This window comes from Acinonyx jubatus, chromosome D1, assembly GCF_027475565.1.
Source record: "Acinonyx jubatus isolate Ajub_Pintada_27869175 chromosome D1, VMU_Ajub_asm_v1.0, whole genome shotgun sequence".
Classification (NCBI taxonomy): domain Eukaryota; kingdom Metazoa; phylum Chordata; class Mammalia; order Carnivora; family Felidae; genus Acinonyx; species Acinonyx jubatus.
Window position 1 is genome coordinate 44,166,698 of NC_069390.1, and position 13,101 is coordinate 44,179,798.

At 39.5% G+C, this 13,101-nt stretch overlaps 1 protein-coding gene across 2 annotated transcripts in view; it reads left to right on the forward strand.

The window, feature by feature from the left end:
• RRAS2 (RAS related 2) overlaps window positions 1-13,101 on the forward strand; it is a 74,887-nt gene that overhangs the window by 37,794 nt on the left and 23,992 nt on the right. Inside the window, exon 1 of one of the 2 annotated variants that reach the window (XM_015068751.3) lies at window positions 746-796. The exons of the other annotated variant lie outside the window; for it this stretch is intronic. Within the exon in view, the coding sequence (XP_014924237.2) occupies window positions 761-796 (36 nt within the window). The 5' untranslated portion in view covers window positions 746-760. Of the gene's footprint in view, window positions 1-745; window positions 797-13,101 lie in introns of those variants that run through there. 2 annotated transcript variants of the gene reach the window in all.

Sequence of the window (13,101 nt, forward strand, 5' to 3'; positions counted from 1 at the left end):
GGAAGGAGAAATCATTATGTATGGTGAACTTGTAGTTATCGTGCTCTCAGAAGGTGGAAGGGAGTCTGGATAGTTTTATATCTGTGTTTATTGCAATGCCGGTGATACATACCTAGGAAACACTCCTTTGCCTTCTGGCCAGCTTATTACCAGTGTCAAGGTTGACTGAGATGTGTGGGGAAGATTTGAGGTCTGGACATTTTACTCCATAAATACAGACAAAATAGAGGCAATACATTTATTTTGTTTTCCGAAGGTAGCTCTCAGTGTAATGTAGTGGTTTTGGGCACCTAATCGAGCCAGACTGCTTGGAATCAGTCTCTACCACTTACTGCCTGTGGCTTTGAGCAAGTTACTGAACCTCTTATGTCTCCTTTTCCTCACCTGTAAGATGGAGACAAATAATAAGTACTTACTACCTCATGGACTTCTTGTGAGGTTTCAGTGAACTAATGTAAGCAAAATACTTAGTGCCTGGCACATGATAAACTCTGTAGAGGTATTGTTGCCAAATCAATACATGTGACTCAATGTGTATCTGTGTTTGTGTCCCTGAAGGAGTTTGAAATGTAAAACTTAATTTTTCTGCAAGTCTGATCTGCAGTGACTTTTGAATAATTCAGCCTCAAAAGTGGGGACTGAAAGAATCAATAAAATATCTGTATTTCGGTTGTCTTTACTGTACACTGTCTGCCTTCCTCAGGAAATATTTCTTTTGCCTCAGCTGTTCCATGGCCCGGCCGAGTCTGGCTCTTTTGTGATGACCACAGCAGGGAAGCTTGTCCTGGGAGACTGGGTGAGAGTTCCATTGGTTAGGCACAGGAATACTGCCGTGGAAGAAGGGGTTTGCTTCTAAGGGCACCTACCTGAACAGATGCCATTTCATCCCTGGGCACTGTAGTGTTAAAAGAGTGAACGTCCAAAAATAGGATTTATTACGATAGTGATTCATTCATTCAACAAATATTTCTCTAGGGTTTATGTGCATGGCCTTAAGGAGTTTGCAGAGACAGGGTTTTCCTGTTCTAAAGTAGAGTGTTAGTCCTAACTGAAGGGGAAAAACATGAAAATGATTTTGCTCTTCCTGCTGTCTCTAAAAATGGACTGATTCTCCTTTATGTATTTATTTGTTTACTTTTGAGAGAGAGAGGGCGCAGGTGGGGGGGGGGGAGAGAAGCGGGGCTCGTGGTCTCCCTACACAGGGCTCGAACTCACGAACTGTGAGCTCATGACCTGAGGCAATCTCAGATAGATGCTTAACGACTGAGCCTCCCAGGTGCTCTGGCCTGATTCTCTTTTAGAAGTGTAGTTGATGATTGCTCTCTTCATACATTTGAAAGCTTGGGTATGATTTGTTTTGTGGAGGAAGGTCAAAAGGAAAAACTGGTAAGTTCTCTCACTTCTGAGTTTCTTGTTGATAAAATGACTACGTTTCTTAGAACTAAAGAAATGTCCGGCGCATTTTGTTTCCCAAATAATTTAGTGAAATGTCAATATGAATTTATTCATGTTGGCTCTAAAATATTTTATTAATAAAGATATTCTGCATCTTCACAGGTCTGTCTTGCATTTTGTAAATAAATTTGTTCCTGGCAAGATGTATGAATAATTTTTGAATTGTATTTCCCCACTGACGTAGAGGATTACAAGCTGTGGCACTGCTCAAGTGACACCTGCACCCCAGAACTGTGAAGGTAGCAGTGTCAGTTGGTAGTGCATCCACATCTCTGCTTCCACGGTGCTTTTTGCTAAACTCACCCTAGCATTTATCACTCAGAAACTGTAATATCTTATCCATTCCGAGACATTAATAAACTTTTTAAAATGTTTCTTTATTTTTGAGAGAGAGCCAGAGCGAGGGAGCACAAGTGTATGAGTGGGGGAGGGACAGACAGGGAGAGAGAATCCCAAGCAGGCTCAGCACTATCAGCACAGAGCCCGATGTGGGGTTCGATCTATCAACCGTGAGATCATGGTCTGAGCCGAGATCTAGAGTCGGACGTGTAACTGACTCACCCATCCAGGCACCCTGAGACATTAAAAAATTCGTATTTTAATGTCTTTGTAGATAGGATGCATCTTCCAATTGATGGCATCCTAGAGTCAACAAAAGATGGGATTTGTTTTCTTGCCTCTGGTTTGACCATGAGTATATACCTGGAGGGCAAGAACTGTTACTCAATTTATTTTTGTTATCTCCAATGTCTGACTTGCATTTAGAAGCCCACTTTTGCTGAATTGCAGTGTAGCAGTTTTTAGGGTCATCTCACTTAAGTGTTGATTGAAATGAGAATTTCTTCAGAACACTGCTGCAGGAGGAGGCAAATATTTAAGAGGAGGGCCTGGTAAATGTTAATAAGTAGTTCACGATGACTTCTACTTTCCCCTCCTGCATCCATTCTGTCTTTCTCCTGTGGTTGATTGTCTTGCTTCATACTGACGCGTACCTCAGTGACAAAGTATTAGTACACTTTACCTGAATTTGTTGCTTTTAGCAGATTCCAGTGAAGTGAAAGACTAAGAATGTTATGTTTTTATTTATGATATAGTATTATCTTGTGAGTATCCTTTGAATATTGCACTGTGCCAAAGTCACTTCTCATTATGTAAATGAGGAAATGGGGAGTCCTTGTGTTTAGGGACATAATGTTTATTTTAGTCCATGGTGAAGAACGACCAAACTTCTGCACGTAAGTTTCTGCTTTAGAAGAATCTTCTTCTGAACTATTTTTTGTTACTTTTATTGGTTTGAGATTATCGTATTCATAAGTAGCTCTGTGATTATGAGACTTGGGGCTTTCACACCCTTATCACTGTAAATCATCTGATTTGCTTGAAAGGTAGTGTAGGTCTAGCCTCCCTTTATCTTGCCCCTGAGTACCTTAATTATCAGTCTTGCAAAATCTAGATGTAATCTTAGTGCTAGAAGAAACTGCTTAGTGGCCCTAGTTTTCCATAGCTTTTATATGTAGGTGATTAGAAAACTGAGACCTTAATTACTATTTTTCTGGAAATGATTTTCATGTAAATTTTTTCAAAATAGACTTTATTTGAGAAAAGTTTTAGGGGTGCGTGGATTAAACGCCTGTCTCTTGATTTTGGCTCAGGTCATAATCTCAGGGTTTGTGAGTTTGAGCCCCACTTGGGGCTCTGCACTGACAATGTGGAGCCTGCCTGGGATTCTCTCTCTCTCTGCACCTCTCTCTCCCCCTCTCTTTCTGCCCCTCCCCTGCTCGCTCTCTCAAAAAAATAAAAAATTTTAAAAAAAGTTTTGGTTTACAGAAAAATTGAGAAGATAAAACAAAGTTTCCATATACCCAGCACCCGGTTTCTCTATTATTAACCTCTTAAATTATATGGTATGTTTTTTAATAACTAATGAACCAATATTGATACTTTATTATTAACCAAAGTTAATACTTTATTCAGGTTTCCATAGTTCTTACCTAATAATCTGTTTTCTGTTCTGTGGTCCCATCAGGATACTGCATTACATTTCATTGTCATGTTTCCTTAGATTCCTCTTGGCTGACTTCCTTTCTTTTTGGTGACCTTGACCATTTTGAAGAGAACTTAGCAAGTATTTTTGTAGAATGCCCCTCTATTGGAATTTGTCTGATGTTTTTCTTATGACCAGACTGGAGTTTTGGGTTTTGGGGAGGAAGACACAGGTGGAAAGTGCCATGCTCATCACATCACATCAAGGGTGTGCACTGTCAACACGATTCTTGACTCTTGATGTTGACCATAGCTGTCTGGCTGAGGATAGTGTGTGTGTGGTTTCTCTGCTCTAAAGCTACTAGTCTCCTTCCCCCTGTGTTCCACGTTCTTCGGAAGGAAGTCATTGTGTGTAGCCCACACTGAAGGAGTGGGGAGGCTGTGTAATTTTGAACAAACATATTTAGATGGCAGAACAGATTGAAAATGTACCTGGAGTTAGTGAAATTTTTGTTTTCAACAAAACCATTGCTGTTTAACCTGCATTCAGAGATTTGGTTTGGCAACAGTTTTCTTTCTCAGTGTTTCAACCTGCACAACTGCGTGGCAGCTACTAGCTGTTCCTCTTTACCTACCTTTTGTGCCATCTATCTATCTGATAATTATTTTTGAGAAAATAAAATGAAAGTGAAATGTGGGAGATCATTAGTCAAACTCTTGAATAAAACTTGTTAATATTTTGATCTTCATTGGCTGCTTTTCACCACTTAAAAATATTATTTCTAAAATCAAGTGCTTGGTTGATATGTAAATTATGATTAGAGACCAGAACAGTTTAGGACCCAAAATGATCAAGGGAAAGCACCTTGTCGGAAACCCCCATGACAATAGCCTCTCCTTGTAGTTCCCATTTGTGTGTTTCAATTATAAGGCTTATGTTAAAATTAGATCAGAATTTCCATTGTAGACCCTCAATTTCATAGTTGTGTAACTGCCATATTAACTTGATTGTAAACAAAGGCCTGTAATGATGGGCCTTACTTGAGCAATTAAGGGGAGAAATTGTGAGGACAGGATTTGATTCTGAAGGTGAGTTTAACATTTTTTCTTACGATTTTCCAAATTTCACAATGAATGAGGCTGTATTTTATAATTAAAAAACAACTAAAAATAATACAATTAGTTATGAATTCTTGACTTTATCATATTTTTTTGACTACTTTCCCCAAAGTTAGAACCATTTAAATCCATTTACTTTCTTTCACTTTTTGTGTTTTTGTTGACCAACTGAATCTTTCTAGTCCAGAGAACGAAAACTTACTTCATGTGTCTATGTATATCTTTTTGCAATAGATTGTAACGCTGCTACTATGAAGGCAGCTCAGTTTTTCAGTTCTACTAGCTTGTGAATAGAAAAACTATTCTGTTTTTTCACTCACTTTTCTTGGGCTTGTAAAATGCACACAAAAAATTATTAGGGAGAAGGAAGGAGTTCATATTTTATAGATGAGTGTATTAGTTTCCTAGGTCTGCTATAACAAATTAGCACAAGTTTGGTAGCTTTAGACAATAGAAATGTATTCGCTTACGGTTTGGGGGCCCAAAACCTTGAAGTCAAGGTGTCGGCAGAGTTAGTTTTCCTCTGGAGGCTCTGAGTGATAATCCCGTTCCATGCCTCTCTCCCAGCTTGCAGTGATTCTTGGCAGCCCTTGTTGTACTTGGCTTGTGTGGACACATTACTCCAGTCTCTGTCTCTGCCTTCACATGGCCTTCCGTTCTGGGTCTTGTCTGTTTGTGTCTCAGATCTTCTACTCTTTACTCTTATAAAGATGCAAGGATTTGATTTAAATCCAGGATGATCGCATCTGTACATCCTTAACTTAATTGTATCTGCAAAGACCCTATTTCTAAATAAGGTCCCATTCATAGGTACTGGGGTGTTAGGAGTTAGGAGTTAGTCTTTTTTTGAGTGCCACAGTTCAGCCCACTACAGTGAGTAAACCTTTTCTTGAATCTGCAAGTAAGCACTGTAAAAGTACTTTTACTAAACAGAGTAATAGTTTTAGTAGCTGACTTAAGTACATACAAATGTGATTCAGAATTTAGTTGCGTATTTATTTTCTCTTCGTGTGGTTTGCGATTGATGTGGCATTCTTGTACTGTGAAATTAGGCTGTGCACATATAGACAAGCTATAATTTGGGACGTTTAAATGGTGTGAGTAAAGTCTTAAATTCTGTGGACACATGCCATTTAGCTCTTGACTTTTTAAATCTACATATTTGGGTATTTTTGTAAGACGAATGTATGGTTCCTTTTGATAGGAACCATGTTTGTCTCCACTTAAAAGAGTTTAAATTTATCCAGTGATCTAGTCTGATTTAAATTTGTGTGCTGCAAGGAGGGGTTTCATAGAAGCCAAGAATTGCTGGGTGGATAAATGAGGTTAAATAATCAGAAGTAAGAAGGGTAGTCCTTGGTGTGAATAGACAGAACCACTTTCTGAGAAGTGCTGGCCCAGCCTCCTGGCTTGTGGTTTGGAGGAAAACTCTGGTGAGAACATTCTCTCCTTCTCTCCCACTTTGAAATGGAAGCCATGAGAAATTTAGTTCTTATTGTTATTAGGAGAAGAGGTTCAATAAGGCCTTTTTTTTTTTTTTTTAAAGTTCACCTGTGCTATAGACCCATGGCTATAGTATTTGGTAATGTCATTTTTAAAAACAAGCCCCATCCCCCATCCATTCTCGATCCGCATAGGTCTGTTCTGTTTTGTAGCACTTGTTTAAAAAATTGTCATCTTTATTCTGCTTGCTTATGTATTGTCACCCTTACTAAGATGTGAGCTCCACAAGCACCAGGGCCGTATCAGTTTCATTCTCTTTCAGGACTGTACCCCAGCTCCTGAGTAGTAAGTACTTATCAAATATTTGTTGAATGAATGACCTTGATATACCGTGGATACTTTTGAAATCCATACATAGAGACTTATCTCATTCTTTCAGTGGCACTTTACTATTCTATAATGGATCTACCATAATTCATTTAACATTTCCTGTTAACGGACTTTTAGGTTGTTAATAGTTTTTCACAATAACAAAGCTCGTTGAACATTTTGCCTGGGTGTACATATATCTTTGGTAGTTCACAATGTTAATATCCTTCATTTGTACCTATGTTTCTATAAAATAAGCACATTTAAAAATGTATTATTTAAGGGCATCTGGGTGGCTCTGTCAATTAAGTGTCCGACTCTTGATTTCGGCTCAGGTCGTGATCTCCTGGTTCGTGAGATTGAGCCCCGTGTCAGGCTCTGGGCTGACAGCATGGAGTCCGCTTGAGATTCTCTCTCTCCTCTCTCTCTGCCCCTCCCTGCTCCCGCGTGTGTGCGCTCTCTCTCTCACTCTCTCAAAATAAATAAATAAACTTAAATTATTTCAGTAATACATTTTTTAAGTATAATTGACCAACATTTTTCTAAATATGTATAAAGTGCTTTCCCTCCCCCTTTGAATCAATAGAAATCTTTTGTCACAACATCTTAAAGGGCATCATAAGCACCATGTACCTACATACACACTGCTTTGATTACGTCTGTGGGATGGTTCTTGGCTAATCCCTATGGATTAGAAGTATCAGAAGACTTCTGTCTGTTGCATAGCAAGAGTGGGAAAGGAAGGCAACAGCCAGTATAGAGTAAGATTAGAGCATCAAACTCAGCAGTGGTTTTCATTTTATTTAGAATAAAACCCAAAGTCGTTACCATGGCCTACATTGGAGTACATGAATGCCTCCATTCATGTACTGTTCTCCCTGTCGTTGATTCTGTCATAGCCACGCTGCCCTCCTTGCTGCTGCTCAGCCATGTCACCCATACTCTCACGTCACTACCTTTAACGTGATGTTCTCTCTGCCTGCAGTGATCTTCCTCCACATAGCAGCGTGGCTGATTCTCTCCACTGACCTTGGATTTTGTCCTCAAATGTCACATTGCCGGCAAAGTCCTCCCTGGCCCTCAATATCACATTCTCCTTGCTAGCTTCTGCTGCTGTCAGCCCCTTTATTTTCCTTTAGAGGTCATATGACCTTTGCTATATTATACATACTTATATGTTGACGGTCAGCCTTCCACAGAACTGCCACAGCCCCATGAGACCTGGATTCCGTCCTCAGCTCCTTAGACATTGTAGGTGCTCTGTTAGCATTTGTTAAAAGTTGAGTAGAACGTGGGCTGTGAAAATCACCAGCCACCTTTACCTCTAGTTGTGCTCCTACAGATCATTCATTCTCTGTTCTAGAAGAGATGAGAAATTAAGATGGGTTTTAGGATATTTGTATGTGGCAGTGGATTGAAGGGAAAGGAAATGAAAAGGGAAGTAACAGGCCAGGCTCTGGGCAGCAAAAGGAGTTGGTTAGTTACCTGCTTTATGGGGCAGTCTTTCCTTTCTAAGTTTGGAAAGGAAGAGAACCATTTTTTAAGTGCTTGCTTTGAGCTAAGCAGTGTACAGGGTATTTGACCGTGCCATTTAATCTCCACAGTAGCCCTTTCAAGTGAGAATCATTATGGTCATCTGATAGGTCAGGAAATTGAGATTTAAGATTTATTAAAGAGATTTAAATAACCTTCCCAAGATCTCATACCAGTCAAATGGGATATCCAGGCCTGACAGACTCCAAAATCCACATTCATTCCTACACTTAGTTTATAATACCTGAAGGGGGATTCTGTGTATATTAATAATTTACATTTCACATAGTGGCATAAAAATATTAGTAAATTTTTATGCATCTTATTTGACTCCTTGTAACAAACTTTTGAAAGTAGCTATAACTTCAACTTCCCAGGTAATAGTATTTTGTGTTAGTGATGTGCTTTGCTGCAAATTCTACAGCTAGAAAGTAGTGGGAGCTACGGCTGTAAGCAAACCTTCCTGGCTTAAAATCTGATATTCTTTCTATTTTATCATACACATAAAAAACAAAGGAATTCTTTATATCATATACAAATTACATTTGACACAGTGTAGGAGCTAAACATGCCATAATAAAATTAGCTGGAGTCTTTTAAAAGATCATACAAAGCAAACTCCTCATTCACACTGAAAGTCAAGACAGAGGTTGACTCCTCCAGGAACACTTCTCTAGTTGTAGAGCTGGGACTATAATCAGGTGTCTTCACACTCTCATGCTCTGCTTTTATTGTTAAAGAGTTTGTGTTTAATATGTCTAGGTCTTTCCCCTTGATTCCCTCTTTCATTCACATGTTTTGGATTTCAAAGCCTCCAGTAAATTTTCCCTCCCATCCGGTGTCTCCCAGCAACCAGGTTGGGTTCTTCCCACAGGTAATGGTATTTGTGTATCTTTCTTGTGTATCTTTCCAGAGATATTTTATGCACCATAAAGCAAATAGGTAAACTATTTAACAACATATCTTGGAGATTACTCCACATTATTAGTACATGAAGTCATTCTTTTTTTTAATGGCTGCATTCATATTGAGGGAGTATTTTATAATTTAAGCAGTCATTTGCTGAAGGACATTTAAGTTGCTTCCATTCTTTTAGATTAAAAAAAATTCAATAATGAATAATCTTGTACATGTTGTTTCCTATGAACAGATGTATTGGTAAGATACATTTCCAGAAGTGAAATTGCTAGATCAAAAAGTGTGTGTGTGTGTGTGTGTGTGTGTGTGTGTGTGTGTGTGTATGTATAATGTTTTATGTTGCCATCCTTAGACCTTTATTCTTAATGTAGAAATGGAGTGTTTTCATTTTGAATGAAACTTTTAATTTTTTTTCTATTTGGCCATAGCAGTTTATAATTTTAAAGGTAAGTTATTTTAAGAGTAACAATATTTCTTTTTTAAACTGGTGCATGTTGCATGCTTTGATGTTAACGTGGCAGATTAAAGAAAGTGTAATGGAAGTGGTGTTGCTTTGGAGTCAGACCTGAATTTGGATCTCAGTTCTACCAACCTACTGACTTTGTGACCTCTGATAGGTCATTTAGCTGCTGAGCCTCAATGATCTCGTCGGGAACAATACCAGCCTTACAGAGTTGTTGTGTAGAACTACTGTATTTCATTGATTCTAAGAGACATTTCCCCCTGCATTCTGGTGTCTCTGACATTGAGAGGCTTCAAAATCAAAGACATGCCATAGTTGATGTTTTTTTATTCTTTCTTGGCACATAAATTAATGTTGGTCTTAAATTTGATGGCATATTAGAATTGATGAAGTAGGGTAGTAATTCACAAACTGGCACAAGTGAACTGTGCTAGGGTATGGTATAGGCAGAGCAAGTTCAGTGTGATGGGGAAAGTTCAGGGTTGAGGTGGACTGGATGGGTGTTAGGGGAGAAGGAATGTATAGCAATGGAAGTTTTGTTCTAGGTAGCAGTTACCATAAGCAGATGCACCGCATAGTAGAAGGTTAGTGCAGTTGGTTGATGGAGCACAAGGGCAGATATAACCCACAAATCTGGGTATATGGAAGTTGGAATTATGGCAGATTGTTGGTTGGTAACAGGACTTTGGCCTGGGATTGAGATTTAGGAACTGTGTACTAATTTAAGGTAGGAAGACTTTAAAATAACGGGGCTATAGGAAAAAATTTTGCAAATGATAGATCTTGTGAGGGATTTGTATCCAGAATATATAAGGAACTCTTACAGCGAACAGTAAAAAGGCAACCCAGTTTAAAAGTGGGCAAAGATTTGAGCAGACATTTGTCCAAAGAAGGTACACAAATGGACAACAAGCATGTGAAAAGATACTCAATATCCTGTTAGGGGAAATGCCAATGAAAACTGTAAGGAGGGGCACCTGGCTGACTCAGTCATTAGAGCACGTGACTCTTGATCTTGCAGTTGTAAGTTTGAGCCTCATGTTGGGTGTAGAGATTACTTAAAAAAAAAAATAAAAAAAAACTGTAAGGAGATATTACTGTATATCCACTAGGATGGCTAGAATTAAAAAGACACGTACATGTTCAGCAATAAGTATTGGTGAGGATACTGAGAAATTAGAACCCTCAAACACTGTTGATGGGAACGTAAAATGGCATAGCTACTTGGAAAACAAATGGCAGTTCTTCAAAAAGTTGAACATAGAGTTACAGTATGACCCAATAATCCCACCATTAGATACGTACCCAAGAAAAGTGAAAGCATATGTTCACCCAGAAGACTATACATGAATGTTCATGGCAGCATCATTCATAATAGCCAAAATATAAAAACAACTCAAATGTCCATTACCTGATAAATGGATAAATATAGTATGATATATCCATGTGATGGCATATCACTGAGAAAGGAATGAGAAACAAAGTACTGATACATGCTGCAACATGGATGAACGTTAAAAATGTATGCTAATAAGTAAAAGAAGCCAGACCCAAAAGACCACATGATGTATGACTGGATTTACATGAAATGTCCCGATGGGTGGTTTAGTGGTCCTAGGAGTGGGAGGGGATGGGACAAGGGGAAAAGACTGCTAAGGGGTATAGGATTCCTTTTGGGGGTAGTGAAAATGTTCTGGAATTAGACAGTGATGACGGTTGCACAGCCTTGTGAATTACTAAAAACTGTTGAACAACATACTTTAAATGGGTGAATTTTATGGTATGCGAATTATATTCCAATAAAGCTCTTAAAAAGAGGCCCTAGTTCTAGGAATGGCCTGGATTACTTAGCAGATTACCAGTAGAAGAAAACAGTTAAGTGTAGCAGCAGCCAATTATAACAGTTGGAACCCTGTGTTGATTGGGAAAGTCTGAGAAGAGGGTGGAGAGATGGTGATGTCGGGGTTGGGAATGAAACAGAAGCAGTTATCAGCATTGTTACTGTCCTGCTAAGGTCAGGCAAGTAAGAGCCAATAGTGCTGAGACTCTGAATGTGGATCTTGTAATGGTTGAAAATGCTTCCTGCCTAAAGTCAGTATTGGCTCTGAGGTCTGTGTGAGGTTCCCCCGCCCCCCCTCCCCCCGCCACGGGAGGACTCTGATATGGACAGGAAGGATACAGAGATGGGACCCAGGTGAGGCCTGAACAGTTGCATGCCCCAGAGTTCAGGGGCTGTCTTGTTCATCTAAAATGTCCCACAGAGGCCAGTTGTTGAGGCAGCTCCAGTCCACATGAGGGTAGAGATAAGGAAGACTAACCTAGCTAAGGTAATAGCTATCAGAATAGGAAGGATGGGGTGGATAGGGACATTCCCTAGGAGATGAGATTCATTAAAGCAAGAACTGAAAGACACCATAAAGACTTGGTGTGCAAAAGGGAACATCATGGGATTTACTCAAACTTCCCATGGGGATAATATGAGCTATTTATTAATGTCCACATATCATACATATTTAGGCTTACGGCCCTTTGTTTATCACTTCTATCTGTGCCAGTTGTCATTGTACTTCAAAAAAATTGTTAATTCCTATCCTTAGGACTTCATTTAGGCTTTATATGTTATCTTTTGAAATGAGACTGCAATTATTGCAGGATGGGAGCAAATGAATAACTATTAAGTTCAAACAAGGGAAATAAACTCTATCATGCTGTAGGTAGAGGCCACTGGCTTTCAGTTGCTCATTGGTTTCTAAATATTATGGCAGCTCTGAAGGATGGATATGTAGTTGTGTAGGCAGTACCTGAGTTAAGCTTGTCTTACCTACTAGTAATCTGTATATATGAATACTGGTTATAGCCTTGGCAGCCTCCCCACCCCCTTATCAAAATCACTCCCCTGGTACTGTGAACCAAAAATTTTTAGTTCACACGCAGTTCCTTAGTTTTACAAGTTGATAGGGTTTGTGGAGGGAAGGGAAAGAAGGAAAGAGGAAATCCTTTCTCTTTCCTTTTAAAGCCTGTGGGTTCAGGAGGATTAAAAGAATTGAGGAGTAAGGTAACGCTCCCTTTGGTGAGCTGACATCATGAAATGGTGGTTTACACCCTGAATAATTTTCCTTTCACAGAGTCTGAAGCTTTTCTTTCTCTTTTTGACCTGTGCCAAAAATGTTACTAAAGATTCATTTTGGTTTAGAATTTTGCTTAAAAAAAATTTTTTTTTAATGTTTATTCATTTTTGAGACAGAGAGAGACAGAGAGCATGAATAGGGGAAGGTCAGAGAGAGAGGGAGACACAGAATCTGAAACAGGCTCCAGGCTCTGAGCTGTCAGCACAGAGTCTGATGCGGGGCTTGAACTCATGGACCGCGAGATCATGACCTGAGCTGAAGTCGGACGCCCAACTGACTGAGCCACCCAGGTGCCCCAGAATTTTGCTTTTTAAAAGAGCAAGCATCACTTGAAGGGGTGAGCTAGGGGTGAACTCCTACCACAGCGTGCTCTAATTTGGACTGATGATTTTCCACCAAGTGCCTCTGGGTGAGATCTAGCTTTCCTGAGGGATTGTTAGTTTTGATTTGAGAGCAGAGAATAGAAGGAATGGTGGGGAGAGTAGTAAGTGGTTTTCTACTTAGAACATTTTCAGAGGGAAGCTGAAGCTAGGGTAAGAGTGGGGTAATGGGAAGTTGGGGCAGGATGATGCGGCTGGGTTGTCCAAGGGGTGCCCCAAAGATAAACTTTTCCTCATTGGTGCAGCTTCTACCTGGCTGTCTGCCCTGGGAAAGGAAAGGAAGGGAAATTCCCTTCCCATCTCTTCTTGG